The 13,810-nt window shown below is 40.8% G+C and overlaps 1 protein-coding gene across 1 annotated transcript in view; it reads right to left on the reverse strand.

Annotated features, from left to right (window-relative positions):
• The window catches only part of LOC109902655 (aryl hydrocarbon receptor-like), a 55,301-nt gene that overhangs the window by 15,687 nt on the left and 25,804 nt on the right, over positions 1-13,810 (reverse strand). The window contains exons 3-5 of the mRNA XM_020499205.2: positions 5,897-6,012; positions 1,802-1,891; positions 537-672 (exon numbers count right to left, since the gene is read on the reverse strand). Of these exons, the coding sequence (XP_020354794.1) occupies positions 537-672; positions 1,802-1,891; positions 5,897-6,012 (342 nt within the window). The remainder of the gene's footprint in view (positions 1-536; positions 673-1,801; positions 1,892-5,896; positions 6,013-13,810) is intronic.

Genomic DNA, 13,810 nt, shown 5'->3' on the forward strand with positions numbered 1-13,810 from the left:
TGAGGTAATCACTGATAAAACTGCTCATTCATCTCATTAAATAATAATAATTTTTATGTTCGTAAAGGAATTCATCAACACAAAAAGCTAAAAATGAGTAAACAAAGCCTTATTCAATATCTCTCAGCACATTGAAACTGCTAACTGTGCTGCTTTTGTTCTGTTCTGTTCTGTATGTGGCCTCTCTCTGGAGTAATTATTGACCCGACTGTGGTCCTCTTCTCCCAGCTCTGTTGAAAATACACTAATGTAATTAGCCCGAGAGGCTAATGTAGTCTTTGCACGCCATGTGACAGCGTCCTCTCTACCAGAAGGAAAACCTTGCAGCATTACCCCTAGTGGAGAGGTAGTTCGGTGCAGAGGCCTGAGCCTTTCTCAAAAAAAATGTGCAACAAGGATGGAGAACCCGTGGTCTAAGGTTTTAGATGTTTATGAGCAGTTATTAGTTATAGATGTTTACAAGGTGTTATAACGGCATTTGCAATGCATTATGAAGAGGGTATTCATAGAGGTCTAACATTGAGGCACAAGATCACCTGAGGGGGTCTCTCCCAGTGGGGTCACAGGGGCCACGATGTCAGGTGGGTTGAGGGCCCAGTGGAGGTTACTCCTCAGCTCCTGCTGGTCCTCAGTATGAACCAACTCATACACACTCTGGTGCATAACATCAGTCTGTGGAAGGAGAGAGAGGCAGGAAGGAGAGGGAGTGAGAGAAGGAAGGAAGGAGGGGGTAGGGAGACAAAGATTGGTAGATTATATAGAGACAAACAACATAAAGGTTTTGGAAATATACATATTATAAAGACATTTAAAATAAAGATTATGGAAAGCATGCACAATACAGACACACAAAATCTATATTATTGAGGGCATCCTTATGCAAATTACATTGAGGGAACTTCAGACACTATACTGCTAAACTGAAGGAGTGATGTTATGGGAACATCACTATAGTGAAAGAGTCTGGGATATACTGTATCTCCAAGAGTGTGTTGAATTCCCAGTGTCTCAGTGTGTACTGAACTTCTCCAGGGTCTGAACTTCATACAGTAGACTGCATAATGTGTGAGAATTGTTTCAATCCTTCGTGCCTCTACTATCCCTCCATCCTCCCATCCATCTCTTCAGCGTCTGTGGCGCTGTCGTGCTGGCTAGTGCTGCTGCCCACTATCCACTACCATGGCTGGTGGTTTCTTTTCACTAAAGGTCATGCTATTAATAGACTGGTCTCTCCCAGTTTCTCGCTGTGGACCTGCTGAGCAGAATATGACTACACACTGAGCAGGCAGGGGCCACAGCCCAGACAACGGCCCCCGACAAATCGCAGCAGACACCGCACGCAACCCCCAACCCCAAACCACAACCATAATGCCAATTAATATTATGTTCATTTAACCAGGTTTATACAGGTTAGTCTCATTGAGATAAAATCTATTTTGCAAGACCATAGCATCTATAAGCAACTGTCTCTACACGGAAAACCTCTACAGTTCTACAGGGTAACATTGGATGTCCGTATTGCATGTAATTAATGATCAAAACCTAGATCAGAGATGACCAGGTGTCGATGGAGGATTATGCGTTAACGTTTGCAAACATGCATGCCAATGCTGCACTGGGGTTACCCAGCTGTAGAATGAATGCTATTATTCAGTCAAGACCACAAAGATGATCAAGCTGCCTCACCAGATGCCTGCTTGTCCATTATGAATGAGCTGAGAGACAGAACAACCTGGTCATGTTTTAGGGATATAACCTTCACTGGGCTACGGAAAGGGAGGGGGGACAATCTGTACGGTACCTGGTGGAAGCCCAGGTAATCCTGGATGGTGTGAGAGGAGTAAAAAATGGTCCCATCATTAGTGACCACAAGGATGAAGCCGTTCAGAGCCTGTAGGTCAAACATGCACGAGATGAGGAAAAATTGTTAGACAACACAATGATCACTTATTAAACTTCTGTTAGGCTTAGTCCTCCTTTCTTAGTCCTTCCTTAGTCCTCTCATATCTCCGGGTTCTGTTAGAACATGCATCTCATTCACAATTCTGCTGTGTGTTTTGATTACTTTAGCAAAAATGTGACTGTAGTGGTGGTCATGCAGATGTAGGATATTAATTTGATCACTCTTCTGTTGCTGAGAATTTTGTAGCACCGCAGGAAATGCAGATGAGTTTGTGATTTACATAAATTCACGGAAAACCTACACTAACACACAATTATATTAACGTTATTGCACTTTTCATGAAGCCTACTTTTGACCAGCTAATAGCCTAACCACCCATCAAGCAACATTATGGACTAAAATGTCTAATCCTTTTCCTGCAGGATTATTTTGCTGTGACAACATAGGTCAAATTATGATCCCACATTTGTATGTATCCTACAGTGAGATCGTTGCACTCTAAACCCTAAGAGAGGATGAGGTGTTGTCAGTATACTGTATGCAAGGCAGGGTTGTTCTGAACTAGAGGTAATCAAATAATATCAGGAATAAGAGATTAGTCACTCATTTGTTTTATCCCAAACAGGAACAGCTGCTCCCATGTTTCCACCCCACTAACCACACACACTCCCTTGCCCTTGCACACAAGAACATTTAGTGACCAGACTTACAAACAGGCATATAACCATATTTATTAAAACAAAACAGACATTAGCATGTTCATCCATCACCTGATCTGCTAACACTCACACAAAAACCCAGGCCAACACACACACACACACACACACACACACACACACACACACACACACACACACACACACACACACACACACACACACACACACACACACACACACACACACACACACACACTAACACTAGCTGACATGAACAAACTCATGTACGGACAGTGCAATGGGTGCAAACACAGAAAGTACACTCAGTCTTCCCAGGGGCTGAGCCATGACTAAAGTATGGCGATGTCATGTTGCTCTTTCACTAATAATCAGTGATTCACCCCAATTATCTGCACCAGATCCTCTGTGTGTAAGCACTGCAGTCCAGCAAAACACAAACATCCTCATGTCAGCTTGGATGGTTTGTACAACATCTTGGAAGTACAGTAAATAGCCAGATTCCAGGGTCTAATGTCCCAGGCATTCAGCAACTACAAATTAGTGAAGTGAAATAAATGTTGCAAGCCTCTAGTGGCAGACACCCTATGAAGACTGTTCCATATACGTTGAAGCAGTGAAGTAGTCAAGTCACTAAACCTTGAGTCAGAGTCGAGTCCCAAGTCCCTAGTGTTCGAGTTCTTTGTATTGCTCTCCAATCATTTTTTTTAAAGCAACACTTCATTACAGTGTTGCACATTTGTAAGGCTAAATAGATGGTAATTTTCAATGAAGAACAATTGTGTGACTTGCTTCAGCTCTTCAAAAGTATTTTTGTGGTAGTTGAAGAAGTGAAATATAGTCAAAGTTAAATATATTAAAATATCTGGTCTCATTACTTTGATAAGACTACTATAACAACCGTATTACTTTGGATACACTCAGACTACTACACTTTTGCTCGTGAGGAATTAGAAAAGTTTTAGCCTATCATTTGGTGAGAGAAATATGATGGTGCACCTTGTGGGAGAAGTTTAGAATTGTGTTAGTGTTGAAAAATCGAGGATGGTGTAGTAGAGGGAGTGACTGTTTTATAAATAGTGGATAGTATACTTCAGAGGGAGACCAAGTAGAGGTAAGTAGCCCAGAGGTGCTAGTAGCTGTACATTGCAGTAGTAATACTGAATGTTTAAGATAGGTAAGGTCATGGGTAGCTATAATAAGTGGGGTTGTTATTGTAGTTTGGTTAGTGAGTATGGGGGCTGGGGTGAATTGCATGGCATGAGAAGTTGTGGGAATTTGTAATAATAGGGCCGTTAGAACGTATAAATGTAATCAAAAAGTTGTATGCAAACACATTGGTGCTAACCAGTCTGCACGTTTCATAGTTTGAATGGCATTTCTCACTTAAACGGTGTAAGAGGAGTAGCGTTGCAAGGAATAACTACAATAAAGTCTGAAATAAGTGGTACATTATTTAAAGGGTGTCTGCTTTCGCAAGCCACACTAAATAGACAATAGAGCTATCAAACATTTGCTGTTGTAGCTGGTATGTTGAATTATCGAAAAGAGAGTGATTTTCTGAAAAGAAAGTCCGATTCGCCACTGGTCAAGTCTAAGGTGGGTCATGAGTCATAAATATTGTGACTTAAGTCTGAGTCAAGTCAGAGTCCTGGACTCGAGTACTAAAACACTGCATTGAAGTGAGTATTTAATATCCTTGAACTCTTGCAATTAGAGAACCACAATTTGTGCAAGCTAGATTGTAGACTTCCTGGATGAGCAGAATAGAGATCACATCTCTAATGGGTCTCCATTTGAGCATGCTTGTACCATATGAACACTTACAGTATCTGCCAGCATTCTGCAGAACTACTTTCCCACTTGAAGGTAGTGTTAGGCTTCTGGGGGACTACTTTGAGTCAGTCTGTCTATTTTCAACAATGACAGTGAAGGGCGAAAACTCAATTAATCTGTTTTGCCTCTCTTTTCCTCCTCCTCTCCTGCTGTAAATAATGAATGACCTCACAGCTCCTCTATAATTCACTACCAAGTGTCTGACGTTGAACTACAGAGAAGAAAATGAGGAGAGAGAAAATCAGACATGGTCAGAAATAGCCCTCTTCACCGTTCACCTTCTCTGCTTCTTCCCTTAACCTTGCCTTTTCTTCCTGTCTCCCACTCTTTTACAATGTCCCATGGCTGTTATCTCAATCTGACTAAAACATTCCATCTTGACTAATTCCTCCTCCCCAGAATGAGCTTTCATGCTTCATTACTAACACATCTGAGAGATGTAGGTTTATCTTAATAATGAAACTTTGTTCATAGAGCAGGGATGGCTGGCAGACTGTTTCCTCTGCTATACTCTGGAATTCCACTGTGCTGCACATAGAGGGGAACTGGACTGGAAAATCAATGACTCTAGCGTATCCAAAAGAGATTTGGCAGCCAACTAGCTCACTCTCCACTCAATAACACATATAGAGAAACAAAATTAAAATAGCTCCCTAGAGTTGGAATTGTAAAGTAAATGAAATGACAATGAATACTAGAATGACAAATTGAGGTGTAGCGTATTAGAGCCTTGGGAATTAATAAGCAGATGTACATTTCCGTCATTTAGCAGACACTCTTATTCAGAGCGACTAGAGTTAAATGCCTTGTCAAGGGCACATGGACATATTTTTAACTAGTCCGCTCGGGGATTCGAGCCAGCCGCCATTCAGTTACTGGCCCAAAACACTCTAACTGCCTAGGCTACCTGCCCTGTTACATGTTGAATTAAAGATAAAGTGCTGGCTAATGAGTTATGAGGTTTATCCAACATTTCATCACTGGATATTAAGCCTTGTAGTTCCCAAAAGAGGAGAGAGTGTTTTTTTAGTTTTTTTTTTAGAAGATTCCACATTTTGATGTTTATTATTTTTGAAAAGGAGATATTTTCTCAAGTGCTTTGGTGTCTATCTTGCAAAAATATCCAAAGGGGCATGTTAAGCCACATGGTTAGCCGACTCAGCTGACTCCAAGTGGCACTCACACATTTCATATGTGAGCCTCAGACAGACATAGACAGGAGCAGACATATTGACTGATACGCTATCCCTGAGTCCCTGTCTCTCTGTCCAAACTGATTTTCTGCTAAAAGATAAAACATGAACGTGGTCCAGACTCATTCACGCGCACGCACACACGCACGCACGCACGCACGCACGCACGCACGCACGCACACACACACACACACACACACACACACACACACACACACACACACACAGCGATTCAGCTGGCAGTGCAGTCAGCTGAAGTTAGGCCATGACAAGCCCTTAGCGCTGACCTGCAGCAAGAGTTCGCCTTCAGGCAGCCAACTATCGGCCAATCCCGTGGCTTTGCCGTTGTCATCGCTACCACCATTGGCCAGCTCTCCGTTGCAAGTACAGTTCTTCAGGGCTACTGCAGAGAGAGAGAGAGAGAGAGAGAGGGAGAGGGAGGAAGAGAGAGAGAGGGAGAGTGACAGGCGTTAGTCCTGTAATAATGTTTACAAAGCACTGCTGTGAATGTCAGAATGCTTTATGTTTAGTACACTAACCACACTGTACGCACGACAGGATCCCAGCTCATAAAGGTTTCCTCAAATAGCATCTTAAAAATTACTATTACTATGACTACCTTTTATCTTTGTCTAACCTGGTTACATCATAATGGCTTGGGAGCCAACACATCAGCACATTCATGGTTGAAAAAAAGAACGGAAGGTCATCTCAGCGTTCTAAACAGACTGTGATGCTTTGAGAGTTCTCACTGATTTTTCACCTATTTATTTGTGGTCATTCACCTTAAGACTCATAGTGCATGGTGTCAAAAAAATATGAAATCACTGGTCTGTTGTAAAAGTAGTCTTCAGTAGCAACACACAGCAATAGTCTTTGGAAAATTCTGTCGTCCAACAGCGGAGAGTGAAATGAAAAAATTAAATGCAAATTGAAACATCTTTGACACGCAATGATATTCAACAATCACAGTGACACGTCATTCATTGTGCAAACCGTAGCCTCCTGTCTATGGCAGAATTAAGAGAAAACAGCATTGCTGGAGAAGCAGCACTCAGAGGGAGAGTGAGAGAGACACATTAATGCTGCATCAGAGTGAAATGAGGTGACAACTCCTTCGGGCGTCACTATATTTGCACTTTTCTTTCTCTGCTCGCTGAGCTCTATCCCCCTCTCCCCTCCTCCCTCTCCCATGCTCCTTCTTTCGACTTTACCGTACCATCCTCCCTCAAGTCATCCAAGAATAGTCTCTGAAAATTAATCTCATTCCACTAGAGGGAGTCCTCTAGTCCAGGGGTTCTTAAACTTTTTCAGCCTGGGACCCAAATGAGAAATTCTATGTTTTCCTGGGACACAAGCTTATTAAATATGCGTAAATATTGGTACATTTCATTACCCTTATGCCTAAAACAAATGGAATATAGAAAAAAAACAAAGACACAATGAAATGAAATAGCCATATAAATAGCTATTCATGTATATTGTTCCCCATTAAAAACACTCTTACATATCTGTCTAGGTTGGAACTGTTGCTGTTAAAATACAATAAATAACTTTAATTCTGAACTGGAATAAACTGATTGACCACATCACACAGATGTATAACAGAACACACACACAGGCACAGTAACAGTACAGGTGAAAAATGATCCGGCTTACTGTAGAAAGTAATGTTGAAAAAAATAAATTGGAACTGTTGCTGTTAAAATACGATAACTATTTGTTTACTCTGAACTGGAATAAGCTGATAGATCAAATCGCACAGGTTGAAGTTTTCAACAAGCATGTCTATTCTGGACCCAGGTAATGACAGTGTAACACGGAGGTCATGCTCAGTCTTGAGACTGTTTCTGTACTTGTTTTTTAAGTATGCCAGAGTTTACAACCCTGACTCGCATAGGATAGTGGTGCCAAATTTGCCCAGAACATCTACTCATTTCTCAGTCAGGCAGGAGATCACTTCCTGCTGTAGATGAGCAACCCAGACCAGTGTGAGTGTTTGCCTCAAAAAGCATCTTGCTTCAATATGTTTTATCCCAGTTCAGAATAAAAATTAGGACTTGTATTTTAACTGCAACAGTTCCAATCTAGATTTGTTTCCAATAATACATTCTACAGTAATATGTACAGTAGGCCTGGTTGTTTGTTTCCAATAATAAATTATACAGTAATATGTACAGTAGGCCTGATCATTTGTTTCCAATAATACATTCTACAGTAATATGTACAGTAGGCCTGATCATTTGTTTCCAATAATAAATTATACAGTAATATGTACAGTAGACCTGATCATTTGTTTCCAATAATAAATTATACAGTAAGATGTACAGTAGACCTGATAATTTGTTTCCACTAATACATTCTACAGTAATATGTACAGTAGGCCTGATCATTTGTTTCCAATAATACATTCTACAGTCATATGTACAGTAGACCTGATCATTTTGCATCTTCGTCTATATTTACTGTTACTTATGGTTGCACCATCAGTAGCTTGCTGGATTGCTTTGGATAACGTTAGCTATTAGCTGTGTACAAGGTCTGGGTATTGTTTGAAAGAGAAACTCACATCTACTAGTATGAGAGATAATACTCCCTTATTTCGCTTACCTGTTATAAAATGACAACAATGCCTTGCTAGCTGACTTACTTTTCCACTGTTTCCTGAAGCATTATTCCCTGTTCTGCAATAACTCCCTAGGTTTACCCTCATGCTGTGGATGTTTGGACAGGACACTGTCGTTTTATTAATTTGTTCGTATTGAGACTCATTACTAAGCACTTCCCCGTACAAAACACATGGTGGGCGCTCCTCGTTATTTCTCAAAGTTTGTATGAAACCAAGAGAGAGAAACGAATTGCCGTATTTGCGTTTGATGACAACTGAGCTCAGTCAGAACTTGTGGTTAGCTTGAGTCCATTTGATGACAATGGTAAGTGGTGGCGAGTGGGAATGACAAGTCAGTGACTGACAGCGCATCATCTGCTGCTGAACGACAGCATTGCAGCGTGTGGGTCGCGGAATGATCTTCAAGAAAACTACAGAAAAGAATATCCGGTAAACCACGAAGCACACGGGCATCTCCCACTTGCGCAGCTGCCAAACTGAGCAGAGAACACTGCTAAGCAGAGAACGCACTGAACAGTGAGCGCAGTTGCACTTGGCCAAATCAATTCCAGTAATAAATTATATAATTATACATTTACTCTGACACGTTGCGACCCACCATTAACACAACATTTAAGAAAGGATGCTCTAGTCACCTCGGGAAACAGATTGTAGAGAATTATGTAATAATAGACTCACATACTTTATTTTAATTTCAACCATTTCAAATCAAATCAAATCATTTCATCATCATCAAATTTCAACCATTTGATGGCTATGATGTACTAAGTGCTTTGCTAAAGATGCAGGGGCTGATTCACTTAATCCCTTTTTATTGCAGCTCTCTGCCCCACTTATTGCAGAACCGTTGACCTATATCTTTAATTGGACAATTGTTTCTGGTGTTACCCCTAAGATTACCCCTTACATAACAGAGGACATCCTTCTGACTTAGATAACTTCCGTCAAATCTGAAAATTATATTGCCTTTCCAAAGATTTTGAATCCCTGGCCAATAACTTGTTGAACTTTTCACTCCATTCTTAATGTGCACCAATCCATGTTTTAGACCTGGACAAAGCGCTGTTTCAGCCACTGCACTTGTTTTTAGATAGTGTTAAATTGCTTAGATCATAAAAATCACTGTGCTGCCTTGTTTATTATATACCTTCCCAAGGCCTTTGACACTGTTGACCATCACACTCCAATTCAAATGTTGACTGAAATATGCCTGGATCAGGCTTCCTGCAAGTGGTTTGAGAATTATCTGTCAGACAGGACACAATGTATGATTTCTGATGGTGAGAAGTCTAGGTTCCTGTATATTATTAAAGGTGTACCAAAGGGGTCAGTATTGGGACCTGTTCTCCTTGCTATTTAAATAACTAACACTGGCCTACCTGTTAAAAAGTGTAATATGTATCTGTATGCAGACGATACTATTATGTATGCCATTATCCCAACTGTAGACCAGACATTGTTAGAGCTGCAATCTGACTTTGTTGCCTTACAAAAAGCCCTGGTTGGTTAAAAACGTGTACTTAATGTGGGCAAGACAAAATATACACTATATACAGTACAGTCAAATGTTTGGACACCTCATTCAAGGGTATTTCTTAATTTTGTACTATTTTCTACATTGCAAAATAATAGTGAAGACATCAAACTATGAAAAAACACATATGGAATCATGTAGTAACCAAAGTGTCAAAAAAAGAAAAATATATATTTATATTGGACATTTTCAAAGTAGCCACCATTTTCCTCGATGACAGCTTTGCACACTCTTTCCATTCTCTCTAGCAGTTTCATGAGGTAGTCATCTGGAATGCATTTAATTTAACAGGTGTGCCTTGTTAAAAGTCAATTTGTGGAATTTCTTTCCTTTTTAATGCGTTTGAGCCAATCAGTTCGGTTGTGACAAGGTAGGGATGGTATACAGAAGATAGCCCTATTTGGTAAAAGACCAAGTTCATATTATGGCAAAAACAGCTCTAATAAGCAAAGAGAAATGACAGTCCATCATTACTTTAAGACATGAAGGTCAGTCAATCCGGAAAATGTCAAGAACTTTGAAAGTTTCTTCAAGTGCAGTCGCAAAAACTATCAAGTGCTATGATGAAACTGTCTCTTATAAGGACCACCACAGGAAAGGAAGGCCCAGAGTTACCTCTGCTGCAGAGGATAAGTTCATTAGAGTTACCAGCCTCAGAAATTGCAGCCCAAATAAATGCTTCACAGAGTTCAAGTAACAGACACATCTCAACATCAACTGTTCAGAAGAGACTGCGTGAATCAGGCCTTCATGGTCGATTGCTGCAAAGAAACCACTACTAAAGGACACAAATAAGAAAGAAGAGACTTGCTTGGGCCAAGAAACACAAGCAATGGACATTATACCAGTGGAAATCTGACCTTTGGTCTGATGAGTCCAAATTTGAGATTTTTGGTTCCAACCGCCATCTCTTTGTGATGATCTCTGCATGTGTGATTCCCACCATGAAGCATGGAGGAGGATGTGATGATGTGGGGGTGCTTTTCTGGTGACGCTGTCAGTGATTTATTTAGAATTCAAGGCACACTTAATCAGCATGGCTAACACAGCATTCTGCAGCGATACGCCATCCCATCTGGTTTGTGCTTAGTGGGACTATCATTCGTTTTTCAACAGGACAATGACCCAACACACCTCCAGGCTGTGTAAGAGAGATTTGACCAAGAAGGGAGTGATGGAGTGCTGCATCAGATGACCTGGCCTCCTCAATCACATGACCTCAACCCAATTGAGTTGGTTTTGGATGAGTTGGACCGCAGAGTGAAGGAAAAGCAGCCAACAAGTGCTCAGCACTCCACCAATCAGGCATATATGGTAGAGTGGCAAGACGGAAGCCACTCCTCAGTAAAAATCACATGACAGCCTGCTTGCAGTTTGCCAAAAGGCACCTAAAGACTCTCAGACCATGAGAAACAAGATTCTCTGGTCTGATTAAACCAAGATTGAACTCTTTGGCCTGAATGCCAAGCGTCAGCATTGTGGTGCCAGCATCATGTTGCGGGGATGTTTTTCAGCAGCAGGGACTGGGAGACTAGTCAGGATCGAGGGATAGATGAATGGAGCAAATTCCAGAGAGATCCTTGTTGAAAACTTACTTCAGAGTTCGAAGGCGAAGGTTCTCCTTCAAGACAACGACCCTAAGCACACTGCCAAGACAACGCAGCAGTGTCTTCGGGACAAGTCTCTGAATGCCTTTGAGTGGCCCAGCCAGAGACGGTACTTGAAACGTAATCGCTGCCTAAGGTGCTTCAACAAAGTACTCAGTAAAGGGTCTGAATACTTATGTAAATGTCATATTTTTTTATTTAAAAAAAAATTCTAAAAACTTCAAAAATATTTTTTTGCTTTGTCATTATGGGGTATTGTGTGTAGATTGATGAAGGAAAAAAATATTGAATCAATTTTAGAATAAGACTGTAACATAACAAAATGTGGAAAAAGTCAAGGGGTCTGAATACTTTCGGAATGCCCAGTAAATGGTTTACTGCTAAGGTTAACACTATGATCACTTATACAATGCAATGTACTGCAATACAATACCATATTCTATCCCAACAATCTCCACAGAAGCGATACAGAACTGTATTAGTTACAAACAAAAACCATGGCTTTTCAACTTCGGAGAGTTTTCTATTCAATCAATCTATTGAGTCAGTCTCTCATTGATTCATTGAACGAACCCAACAAACGGAGAAGAGATGATGGGCGAATGAAAGAAAAGTTTGGAACCCTGATGATGTCATGGAAATGGGACCAGCGGTTGGCCGTATTCATCTCTGGCCCCTATAACAACACCGTGCTGTGACCCAAGACAACCCTTGACTCCTAAGGTGATGTCTTGACATGATTGTGTGAATGGGGTCTGGGTCAGCCCTTTTGTTCTCTGTGAAGGGCCACCAGAAAAAAAGAGTAGGAGAGGATTGGAGGGCTGCGGCCGACAACTGATGACATAAGAGCTTTTGTATGGGTGTTTGACAGGGCTTGGACCTCTCACACGGAGCTTTAGTGCAAGCCGTTGAGTGGACACACTGACCTAATTCCCACACCATTCTCTCTATCAGGGGTTTGACATATCATATCATCTTATGGACATCAGACATATCATATGGATTGTGAGTATTTGTGAGTTGAAAATGTCCATGCCCTAGATCTTGTTGTGTTACTGTACCAACTCAAACGAGCATCCATTGACCCTAAAGACAAATGGTCTATGTCCACCATCACATCAACGCTAAAAACGTGCTTGCAGAAAGTAGAAATCATTACCTTCCATAATAGGTAACCATACATTGATATTCCGATCTTAAGCTAGCCCTTTCATGATCTGTTGACATACATTGCATAACGCAGCGACTGGGTATGTAGCAAGCTGTATTACCCAGGCTCAGTGTCATGTCCTTTGGCCTGAGAGGCGTTTTGTCAGCCAGTCTGCTGCGGTAAACGTTGTTGTTATTGATGCCATTGTAGTAAGTCACTGCGCTTTGTGGTGCTGCTCTGTCACATGGCTCTCCAACGCATCCATGAGGAAAAAGATATGCCTCCAAACTGATTACTGAAGCCCTACTGTGTTGCCTGGGCTTTATTTTCACTGACAAACTCATAAATTATAGATCAACTAAATATATTTTACATTGGTTTCTCATTAGCGGTGCTGGGCTTCACACTTTGGACAGAGTACGATCCATAAAATGGACATCCTTTATTTTTGACACTTGTTACTCCTTGTTTTTCTACTTAACTCGCTCAACAAATCCATTACTATGCAATCACAACATTACCATGTACTGTAATTACAGTGTACCTACACAGCAATAAGAGCAACGTTATGTAAAGTCTTAAACAGGTGTAGGGTAGTGTGTACACTTATTACTATGAAATTATTAACGAGGCACCAGTCCAGTTATTGAACAAAATGGCCTTCTAAGAAGACCCCACTTCTGAGTTATTTTCGTAATAACTCTATCAGACTACAATTAGAATAATAGTAATAAATTGATTAATCTAAAGGTATGAATTATTTGATAATCATTTGGAGTTATTTCCCAGAATAATAAGACCAACACAAGTTATTTATACAATCAACATTTAATAACACAAATCAAAATATATACAAACATAATGAGAAGGATCATAGGAAATAGATTGAAAGTAGTAAAGACCTCGAGATTCTGAATGTTACGATGTTGTACTCAATCTGCAATCAAAGTCTGTTGTGGTTTCTTGATTGTTCAGGCCACATGGAGGAGAACAAAGGAAGAAGATGGCTGTGTCCTTTCTGGTTGAGTTGGGTGGTTCCTCCTTCAGGTTGCTCCTTTGGTTCTGAGTTGGTGTCCTCATGCTTGTTGCTCTTCAATGCTGGCTCCTTGCTTGAGTTGCAGTTGTGCTCTAATTGTCTTCTCCTTCTTTCTTAGAAGATGGATAGCTTAAATGTACCGTTCAGGCTGCACAAGCTCTTTAAAGACCAAGTCTCCTTCTGAGATTGTTTAGTGCAATGGGCTCTTCCGTCTCAATTTCTGTACTGGATTACAAGTACTATTC

This window comes from Oncorhynchus kisutch, linkage group LG2 (assembly GCF_002021735.2).
Source record: "Oncorhynchus kisutch isolate 150728-3 linkage group LG2, Okis_V2, whole genome shotgun sequence".
Taxonomy (NCBI): domain Eukaryota; kingdom Metazoa; phylum Chordata; class Actinopteri; order Salmoniformes; family Salmonidae; genus Oncorhynchus; species Oncorhynchus kisutch.